The following is an 11,173-nucleotide window of genomic DNA, read 5'->3' on the forward strand; positions in this document are numbered from 1 at the left end:
GGAGGATCCCACGTGCCGCGGAGCGGCTGGGCCCGTGAGCCATGGCCGCTGAGCCTGCGCGTCCGGAGCCTGTGCTCCGCAACCGGGGGGGCCGCGGCGGAGGGAGTCCCGCATACCACAAAAAAAAAAAAAAAAAGTGAGCAGTCCAAATCCTCAGTATCTGTTTTTTTTTAAAAGGATCGCTGGTCCTCAGGCCCATGCTGGGCGCCCCGGTCTGGGAGGATCCCACGTGCCGCGGAGCGGCTGGGCCCGTGAGCCATGGCCGCTGAGCCTGCGCGTCCGGAGCCTGTGCTCCGCAACGGGAGAGGCCACAACAGAGGAAGGCCCGCATACCGCAAAAAAAAAAAAAAAAAAAGTGAACAGTCCAAATCCTCAGTATCTGTTTTTTTTTTAAAAGGATCGCTGGTCCTCAGGCCCATGCTGGCGAGGTAGGTGCCAGAATGCAGTTTCAAAGCAGCCCTGCATTGCTTGGGAGCCTTCATCACATTTGCTGGTTGTTAGAAGGCACAGAGCAGCCAGAGGGCAGAAAAAGCTTTGTGGGAAGAATGAAGAGCCCTGCAGCCGTGAGGTGGGCGATTCCCACCGGGGGAGAGGTAGAGCCGTGGTTACAGCACCGAAGGCGGAGACCATGAGGCCTGGGCTCTGAACCCTGCCTCCTGCTCTGGGCTGGTTTCCCCAGCCTCGTCTTTCCACCTATAAGACATGGGTAAATAAGTAGCCACTTCTTAGGGCTGTTTTGAAGACTAAATGAGGTATTTTAACACATAGTAAATGCCCAGTAACTGTCAGCTATAATACAGTTCGTGGCATCTAACTAGGGAGATAGGGTCTAAAGTCAGCAAGTAAATTCTGTCCACTCTACCTCGAAAAACAAGTGTGAAATTTCCCCACTCTCTCCATCCCAGGCTGACTGATCTACTCTGACATGCCATTGCTGACCTGGCTACTCCAGCAGCTTCCTAAATAGACCCTTTGCCAATATACTCACCCCCCTTCAAATACAGTCTCTGCATATTTTATAATAAAAGGGATCTTTTGATAATGTCAAAATCACGTCACTTCCTTAAATTCTCCAGTGGGTTCCTCGCCTGGGCCTGCAAAGCCCTGAGTGAACGCCAGGCCCCATCTTTCACCTCACCTGAAGCTGCCTGCTCAGGGCTCTGTCAGCCTGCGTCTGACATGCTCTCAGCTCCATGGCGCCGAGGACCTTTCCACTTGTCCTGCCTTCTGCAGGCTCTCCCCCCAGATCTTCCCAGGGCTGGTTCCTTCTCATCATCCAGGTGGTGTTTCCGTCCAAGTGGCCTTCCCTGACCTTTGAGCAGCTCTCACTTAAATTATTCCATTGTATATTCTTCATCACACTTAACATTATTTAAAATGTTCTTGTTTTTCTGTTATCTGACTGTCTCCTGCACTAGAAGGTAAGCGCCCTGACAGAGGGGACTGTGTTGAATAACTTCTCCATGGGATCGCCATATGGGCCCCCCAGTAAGTGCAGAATGGGTGAATGCATTCGTATCAATATTAACTTCTTTGGGCTTTAGGTTGACCGTCCTAATGTGGAGATTGGGTCTAGAAGATCTCTCCGGGGTTTCCACGATGCATGGTTGTTTCTAAACACCAAAGATTCTCCCTGGCTCTGGCCCGTTTTTATGAGCTAGGAAATGTGACCTGAGGTTTCAACGTGTTACCTTTTGAGCTGGTGAAATGGCTGATGGGAATCAGTCCAATGAGCTCCTCAAAATGTATCTTTTCACAGGCTGAACTAAATTATATTTCAAAGCAGTGGACAAAAACTTCTCAGTGTAATGATTTTCATTATGAAATCAGTGTCTCATTTCAGAGACTCTGTTTTTTCTTTTGCTATCACATTTGCCAAATTTTTTCTTTTTTTTTCAAATATACTGTAATTGTTTTTATTTTTTAAGGAATTAAAGTGGCTTTGGCGCAAGTCATGATTTATATTACTTAAATGTCAGTTATGAACAGCGCATGGTTTTCCTTAAATCATGCTTGGCCCAGGAGCCCAGTAACCTAACTTATTGTTTTTTTGGTCAAAACAATAGCTACATCATTAAATGAAGTGTCTTTCACTGTCAAAAAGAAAAATAGAACCATAATATGGAAACTATTTTTGATAAGTACTAGAACTCCCTGACCTGTTAATTGGAGATTTAAACCACTTGTTTTTCTCAAATATTTAAATTGCAGTGCATGCGGCTCAGTTTTTCAAGTAAGACTCAGACGAAACTTAGTTGAAAACACATTATAGTTTCTCTATTGGAATTAAAAACAGGAAAAAGGTAGTTTCAGAATTCTGATGCTGCATTTGGCCATCACAAGAATGGCTAGAGGCAATAGTGAAGATGCTAAAAAAGAAAACGTTGGTGAAGTTCTCACTTTCCATTTCATGTCAGAGAGACTAAGGAAGTTGATAACAAATACTCTTCTTTTAGTACAGAGAATATTTTTGCCAGCTTTTACCAGAGAAAGTGATGGAGACAGCCACAAGCAGCCAATTTTACTTCATTTATTTGTATGCAGTTTTGACACTTGTGGTTAACTAAGTCACATTATGTTTAGAATGTTAGTTTCCTATGTGTTTTTATGAGTGGTACTTGCCTCTTTATTATGATAAATTGCAAATATTTTCCATTCATGGCTATTTCAAAGAAAATTCATGACCCACTAAGTATGTATCTTGTCTGACTCTTTATAAACAACATTTCATGAATCATTATTTTAAATTTTAGAAGTGTCTGTTCATTCTGATTATGCTGTTACTTTGTAACTCAGGAGCTATTCATAAGACTATGAACCTGAAGGCCGTACTCTAATTTCCTCATAAACTTTTGGAGAAAACCATGTTTTTGCCTATCTCATCTATCATGATGAAGTCTCCAATTTAGGTGATTACCCTGGAACACTGAATTACTGTACTAACAGTAAACCTTATAGCTGAGCTAGCTGTCTGCTTCTCTTATGGAATTGGATGACTTGGAGGACAAGCAGCTGAGGGTTCTCTAATGATGCATGTCTGGCTTGAGACAAGGAAGGATGCCTCACAGGAGACCTCCTTGGTTTGGGTTCCCTCCTGTTTTGCCCAGGGAGCAGAGCTGGAGGTTTGGATTTTCAGTTTCATCTAAACCAGCTCAGGAAATGTACTCCATACCTGGAGACTGTGTCTGCAAGTCCTCCTCCTCCTCTGGGCTCACTGCTCCTGGTGGAAGAACTGTGCTAATTGTTGATATTAATGGCAACTCTTGGAGGGCAGCCACCTGAGGGGTAATTTCCATAAACACTGATCTCATCTCCATGATCTCATCTCTCTGAAGGTTTTACAATAACTCATACTTGGAACTGCCACTGTTGATGTGATTCAGGGCCTTGGAGGCACTTGGTCCTCACCTGAGGTTGGTCCATCTTCCCACAGAAGCACCTCCTCTAGTGATGGAGGGTCCCTTCCCTTCCCTTCCTCCTATATCAGATCGAGTTCACAGGTAAACTCTGCTCCCTGGTAGATTTACTCCTGAATTGGAAATTGAGGGAGAATGTCTTGGCCTCTTTTGCTCACTTCCTTTGTGAACATTAGAAAATTACTCTGCTTCTCTGTGATCCTTGACCAGCTCTGACAAAGGAAGAGATTACATGTTGTGTTTTTTTCAAGGTTAACTAAAACATGTTAGAGTGAACTAAGGTTGTGTTCATAGTGTCTGTCATTTAATTTTTTCCATTCCTGTTTATTTTACTTTTTGAATATGTAAAACGTTAACATGCTTCCAAAAGTCAAACTTATTCTAAAAGGTGTATGCAAAGGGGTATCTTTCCCTCTCAGGTCCCTTCTCCCTACCCTCTGGGGGTAAAGTTCTGCGTTACTTTCTTGTATAGCTTCTCTCTCTCTCTCTCTCTCTTTCTTTTTCTCTCTTAGCAGAAATTAACGTATGCTTTTTTATTTTCTCCTTTTCTTACACAAAAGGTAGTACACTATGTGTGCTATTTTAGACTTTGCCTTTTTCACTTAACAGTATATTCAGGAAATTGCTCTTCATCAGCTCAGAGAGTCCTCATTCTTTTCCACAGCTGCATAGTACTCCACTGTACACACGTACCACAGTTTATTCAACCCGTCTCCAATTTGGCGGCATTTAGGTAGTTTCCAATGTTTTTGCAATTACAAAGAATGCTGCAATCAATAGTCTTCTGCATATATATTTTTGTGTTGTTGGAGGTATATCTTCAGATATATCCTTAGAAGTAGGATTACTGGGTCAAAAGGTATAGACATTCTACTGCACAGGAATTGTACCATTTGGAATTCCCTCTAGCAATGGATGAGTACTGGTTTCCTTACAGTCTCCCCAACAGGATGAATGGTCAAGCTTTTGAATCTTTGCTAAAGTGATGGGTAAGAAATGGTATCTCAATATGTAGTTTTAATTTGCATTTCACCTATTATGAAGTTGAACATTTTTTCCTGTCTTCAGGTCTGTCTTTCTCTCTTTGTTTTTTGTGAAATGTCTGTACTTGTCTTTTGTCCATTTTTTCTCTATAGGAGTTTTTATCTTTTCCTCTAAATTAAAAAAATTCTTTATATAATCTATATGTGAAGATATATAGTATTAATATATAAAAACAAATACATAGACTTATATAGTATTAATATTAGGAAGATTAGCCATTTATCCATCTTATATGTTGCAAATATTTTCCTTTAATTTGTCATCTGTTTTTCAACTTTGTTTATAGTGTTTTGCCATGGAAAAGTTTGAAACAATTTTTTTGTAGTCAGTTATTTTTTCTTAAAAATTTTGGTGGTTAGAAAGTCTTTTTCTACACCTATGTTGCGGAGCGATATCTGTTGTTTACTGAGAGAATGTAAAAGGTACTGTGCGAAGGACTTTTCATATATTAACCATTGAAAGAGCTCTATGAATTAGTAGGAAGCAGCAGCTTTGGAGACAGATTGACCCTGGCTAGTGCCTAACTTCAGTTCCTATGAGCTGTGTGACCTTGCACATGATATATTCTAAGTTCAGGTCTCTTCATCTCTAAAAAGCGGATAATAATAGCCTCTACATCGTAGAGTTGTGGAATTACCTGAGTTAATACCTGAAAAGGGCTTTGACCAGTTCCTGACATCTAGTCACAGTTGGATAAAAGTTGGCTGGTTAGTTACCATGCTGTAATATTTCAGTTTTAAACGTAAAGAGTATAACCTAATGCTCCCTTCTTCAAATTAAGAAAATTCTCTCATCACTTAAATGCTGTTTACGTCTCTTTTACCATAGGTCTTAAAGATCACCATGAAAGAGTGTCTTGTTTTTTATGCATTTTGTCTTACTGTAGCTTAAATCAGATATCATCTATCATGATGAAGTCTCCAATTTAGGTGATTACCCTGGAACACTGAATTACTGTACTAACAGTAAACCTTATAGCTGAGCTAGCTGTCTGCTTCTCTTATGGAATTGGATGACTTGGAGGACAAGCAGCTGAGGGTTCTCTAATGATGCATGTCTGGCTTGAGACAAGGAAGGATGCCTCACAGGAGACCTCCTTGGTTTGGGTTCCCTCCTGTTTTGCCCAGGGAGCAGAGCTGGAGGTTTGGATTTTCAGTTTCATCTAAACCAGCTCAGGAAATGTACTCCATACCTGGAGACTGTGTCTGCAAGTCCTCCTCCTCCTCTGGGCTCACTGCTCCTGGTGGAAGAACTGTGCTAATTGTTGATATTAATGGCAACTCTTGGAGGGCAGCCACCTGAGGGGTAATTTCCATAAACACTGATCTCATCTCCATGATCTCATCTCTCTGAAGGTTTTACAATAACTCATACTTGGAACTGCCACTGTTGATGTGATTCAGGGCCTTGGAGGCACTTGGTCCTCACCTGAGGTTGGTCCATCTTCCCACAGAAGCACCTCCTCTAGTGATGGAGGGTCCCTTCCCTTCCCTTCCTCCTATATCAGATCGAGTTCACAGGTAAACTCTGCTCCCTGGTAGATTTACTCCTGAATTGGAAATTGAGGGAGAATGTCTTGGCCTCTTTTGCTCACTTCCTTTGTGAACATTAGAAAATTACTCTGCTTCTCTGTGATCCTTGACCAGCTCTGACAAAGGAAGAGATTACATGTTGTGTTTTTTTCAAGGTTAACTAAAACATGTTAGAGTGAACTAAGGTTGTGTTCATAGTGTCTGTCATTTAATTTTTTCCATTCCTGTTTATTTTACTTTTTGAATATGTAAAACGTTAACATGCTTCCAAAAGTCAAACTTATTCTAAAAGGTGTATGCAAAGGGGTATCTTTCCCTCTCAGGTCCCTTCTCCCTACCCTCTGGGGGTAAAGTTCTGCGTTACTTTCTTGTATAGCTTCTCTCTCTCTCTCTCTCTCTTTCTTTTTCTCTCTTAGCAGAAATTAACGTATGCTTTTTTATTTTCTCCTTTTCTTACACAAAAGGTAGTACACTATGTGTGCTATTTTAGACTTTGCCTTTTTCACTTAACAGTATATTCAGGAAATTGCTCTTCGTCAGCTCAGAGAGTCCTCATTCTTTTCCACAGCTGCATAGTACTCCACTGTACACACGTACCACAGTTTATTCAACCCGTCTCCAATTTGGCGGCATTTAGGTAGTTTCCAATGTTTTTGCAATTACAAAGAATGCTGCAATCAATAGTCTTCTGCATATATATTTTTGTGTTGTTGGAGGTATATCTTCAGATATATCCTTAGAAGTAGGATTACTGGGTCAAAAGGTATAGACATTCTACTGCACAGGAATTGTACCATTTGGAATTCCCTCTAGCAATGGATGAGTACTGGTTTCCTTACAGTCTCCCCAACAGGATGAATGGTCAAGCTTTTGAATCTTTGCTAAAGTGATGGGTAAGAAATGGTATCTCAATATGTAGTTTTAATTTGCATTTCACCTATTATGAAGTTGAACATTTTTTCCTGTCTTCAGGTCTGTCTTTCTCTCTTTGTTTTTTGTGAAATGTCTGTACTTGTCTTTTGTCCATTTTTTTCTCTATAGGAGTTTTTATCTTTTCCTCTAAATTAAAAAAATTCTTTATATAATTTATATGTGAAGATATATAGTATTAATATATAAAAACAAATACATAGACTTATATAGTATTAATATTAGGAAGATTAGCCATTTATCCATCTTATATGTTGCAAATATTTTCCTTTAATTTGTCATCTGTTTTTCAACTTTGTTTATAGTGTTTTGCCATGGAAAAGTTTGAAACAATTTTTTTGTAGTCAGTTATTTTTTCTTAAAAATTTTGGTGGTTAGAAAGTCTTTTTCTACACCTATGTTGCGGAGCGATATCTGTTGTTTACTGAGAGAATGTAAAAGGTACTGTGCGAAGGACTTTTCATATATTAACCATTGAAAGAGCTCTATGAATTAGTAGGAAGCAGCAGCTTTGGAGACAGATTGACCCTGGCTAGTGCCCAACTTCAGTTCCTATGAGCTGCGTGACGTTGCACATGATATATTCTAAGTTCAGGTCTCTTCATCTCTAAAAAGCGGATAATAATAGCCTCTACATCGTAGAGTTGTGGAATTACCTGAGTTAATACCTGAAAAGGGCTTTGACCAGTTCCTGACATCTAGTCACAGTTGGATAAAAGTTGGCTGGTTAGTTACCATGCTGTAATATTTCAGTTTTAAACGTAAAGAGTATAACCTAATGCTCCCTTCTTCAAATTAAGAAAATTCTCTCATCACTTAAATGCTGTTTACATCTCTTTTACCATAGGTCTTAAAGATCACCATGAAAGAGTGTCTTGTTTTTTATGCATTTTGTCTTACTGTAGCTTAAATCAGATACTCAGATCTGGCTGGGGTTTCTTGTGGAAAGGCTCAATGAGAAAAGTTTGGCGCCTGGCAAGAGCAAATTAATGAGTTTTAAATGACTAATGCTCATATTTTGTTAGTCAAATATGAATAATTAATTATAGTTATTGATGCTTCTAAAATGTGGTATTCGTAAAGTAAAATTTTTTTGTTACTAGAGTTTATTGTGGATTGAATTCAACATTTCACCAGTGATTTTGGTTGCCAGGCACTGCATGGCCATGCTGCTGGGTTCATTCTGTGTTCCCTGCCCTCCTATAGTAGAATCCTGTAGTTTTCAGGAAGAATCCTTGGTTATCAGAGAATCACTGATAAAGCCTTGAGTTGGAAATGTTTTTGGCTTCTGCTTCTGCTTACTTTTTAATGATAAATTATGGCTAATATCATTTTTAGCGAGTTGGTTTGTTGGGCTTGTCTGGTGACTCTTTCAGTGTTTGGCCTGTGATTTCTCAGTCACTGGACTTTGAGACCTGCATGCATTGCTTTGCAAATATGAAACATCTGCCTCTGTTTGCAAATATGAAACATCTGCTTTTCTTAAAGCAAATCTATGAGCCATAAGCCCTCCCCAATTTAGTTCTACACTGAGACTTCATTACCACCACCATGTTCTGTTTATTTAGTGAGAACTTAGAGTTGACGTTTGGGCAGACCGGTCAGTTTGGGGGTTTACCTCAGTTGGTCATGACCAAAAAATTCTAGAGCCACTGTCTTAGATTATTTTCTAAGACAATTTTCTCCCTTCTGCTGGTGGTCTAAGGATAGAAAGTATTTTTACTTCTCGTTTTAGCTTTAAACTTTAATTATGATACTGTAGCTAGTATTTTTCTTAGGTAGCAAACAATTTTAGATGACTAAGCATTGAAACCATTGTAGTTAACACTACAGAGTTAAATACTCTGCTTTTTAATTTACTTGCTTTTGAATGGATAGAATTGTGGTCTGTGTGATGGTATTCTTCTGACTTTTATTCCAATTTGGGGCTATCGCGGTTCTTATTTTATGCATTCTACCTGAAAAGTCCTGATGTTCTTAATCTCCCACAGCACATAATACAGAAAATATTCAACGTTAGTTGATCTCTTGTCTTCTTTCCCATTCTCTGCCCATGTTTCCTCAATATGAAGTCATGATTAGAAACTTGCGTTCACTGCAACTTGATTGCATTGATTATCTTATTTTGGTGTCTTCAGGTTACCAGAGAGAACTTCTCTATCAGAGGGAAGATGGCTCTTTCAGTGCTTTTGGGAATGATGACCCTTCTGGGAGTACTTGGTAAGTGTTTCTGCTAATGGAACAAACCCATGTCACCGAATGGGCTCTCACTAGGTCACGATGGCCATGAAATTGACAGATGTGTCTCTGTATCAGCTTGGAGGCTGCTTTTTCCATAGCCTGGCTTTTAAAGAGATTCTCCTTTTTAAATATGGTTTTAAAACACTAGTACATCAGATGTTTTTATTTAGAAAAGATAAGTCATAAATCCCCCTCTTTTTTGGTGGGAAAAGCAGTAATAAAATATGATGATGGTGCAGCTGGTAAGAAAAATTGGTTAGAAATACGGAGTATTGTGACATAAGTCTTTTTATTAATCGGACACAATCAACACTAATTTTGTATTAATACAGTCCGTGTAGTTTCTTTAAGGTTATTTTTTTGTGAAAAAACAGTGATGAGGTTAAGTAATGAACCTCCAGAGTTTCCTCCAGAATGAAATCTCCATATGGCTGATTTTGGATGATTACTCTTTCCTTGTACGATCTTCAAGTTCATTTTTCACTCAGAAAAAGATTGGCTAATCGTATCAGTAGGGTTAGATAAGGCGTGCCAAGGTAACAACCCTCTAAATCTCAGTGGCTTATTAACAAAGCCTTGTGCTCATGCTGCGTTTCCACTGTGGCTCAGCAGGGGGCTCTGCAGTCTTTGTTTCAGCCACCACTCACCCTAAGCCTCGAGGCTTGCTGCAGCCTGGGGACAGAAGGCTGGAGTAGCCAGCAGTGGCAGTTAGAAGCTTCAGCCCGGTATAAGATTTCTTATCACTTTACCATGACCGGAGCTGGCCCCATGGCCATGCCTAACTTCAAGCGGGCAAGGAAGTGAATTCTTCTGCATACCCAAAGTGAAAGAGAATTGCATCATATTGAATGTTAGTAATGTTTGCCACACTAAATCTTTTATAGGATGAAACAGATCTGCTTCAGATTTTCTTTTGGCACGAGTCAGGATGTAGATCCATAAATAGAAAGGTTTCAGTGTTTTACTGCTTGATGTTCTTTTCACCTCAGTATTTAGTGTTCTGTAGCAGACATTGACATACTTTTTCTTTAAAGGGTCAGATAGTAAATATGCTAGGCATTGCAGGCCCCATAGAGCCTCTGTTGAATATTTTTCCTTTTTCCCTCCACCCTCGCTTTCTTTCTTTCTTTTTTTTAAAAAAATAAATGTATTTATTTATTTTTGGCTGCATTGGGTCTTCGTTGCTACACGCGGGCTTTCTCTAGTTGTGGCGAGCTGGGGCTACTCTTCGTTGCGGTGCGCGGGCTTCTCATTGTGGCGGCTTCTCTTGTTGCGGTGTGGGCTTCAGTAGTTGTGGCACACGGGCTCAGTAGTTGTGGCTCACAGGCTCTAGAGCGCAGGCTCAGTAGTTGTGACTCACGGGCTTAGTTGCTCTGCGGCATGTGGGATCTTCCTGGGCCAGGGATTGAACCCATATCCCTTGCATTGGCAGGCAGATTCTTAACCACTGCGCCACCAGGGAAGTCCCCACCCTCACTATCTTTCTCCGTTTAAAAACGGTTCTTAGGTGGAGGTTGGGGGCTGTGCAGTGGGGAGATGCACATATAAACAGACTGTGGGCTGTGTTTGGTGCAGACAGATTTGGCCCACAGGCTGTAATTTGTTGATTCCTGTCCTATAGGAGAGAAAATATCCATTTCTTTTACTCAAAATCATGACAGTTTGATTGTGAACTAAACATACTTCATCCACTGCTTTAGGGTTGAGCTAGTGTGTGATGAGATCTTCCTTGGTAAATACCCGGAACAGTCCAAAGATGAATAACCTGGGACAGTTTATTTAACTCTCTCTGAGTTTCGAATTCTCAACCTTTAAAATCAAGAGGCGGGGGCTTCCCTGGTGGCGCAGTGGTTGGGAGTCCGCCTGCCGATGCAGGGGACGCGGGTTCGTGCCCCGGTCCGGGAAGATCCCACGTGCCGCGGAGCGGCTGGGCCCGTGAGCCATGGCCGCTGAGCCTGCGCGTCCGGAGCCTGTGCTCCGCAACGGGAGAGGCCACAACAGTGAGAGGCC

At 40.8% G+C, this 11,173-nt stretch overlaps 1 protein-coding gene across 1 annotated transcript in view; it reads left to right on the top strand.

Moving 5' to 3' along the window:
• The window catches only part of CD109 (CD109 molecule), a 133,182-nt gene that overhangs the window by 101,207 nt on the left and 20,802 nt on the right, over positions 1-11,173 (top strand). The window contains exon 24 of the mRNA XM_024132947.3: positions 9,061-9,142. Coding sequence (XP_023988715.1) covers positions 9,061-9,142 — 82 coding nt within the window. The remainder of the gene's footprint in view (positions 1-9,060; positions 9,143-11,173) is intronic.

Source organism: Physeter macrocephalus, chromosome 10 (genome assembly GCF_002837175.3).
Source record: "Physeter macrocephalus isolate SW-GA chromosome 10, ASM283717v5, whole genome shotgun sequence".
Taxonomy (NCBI): domain Eukaryota; kingdom Metazoa; phylum Chordata; class Mammalia; order Artiodactyla; family Physeteridae; genus Physeter; species Physeter macrocephalus.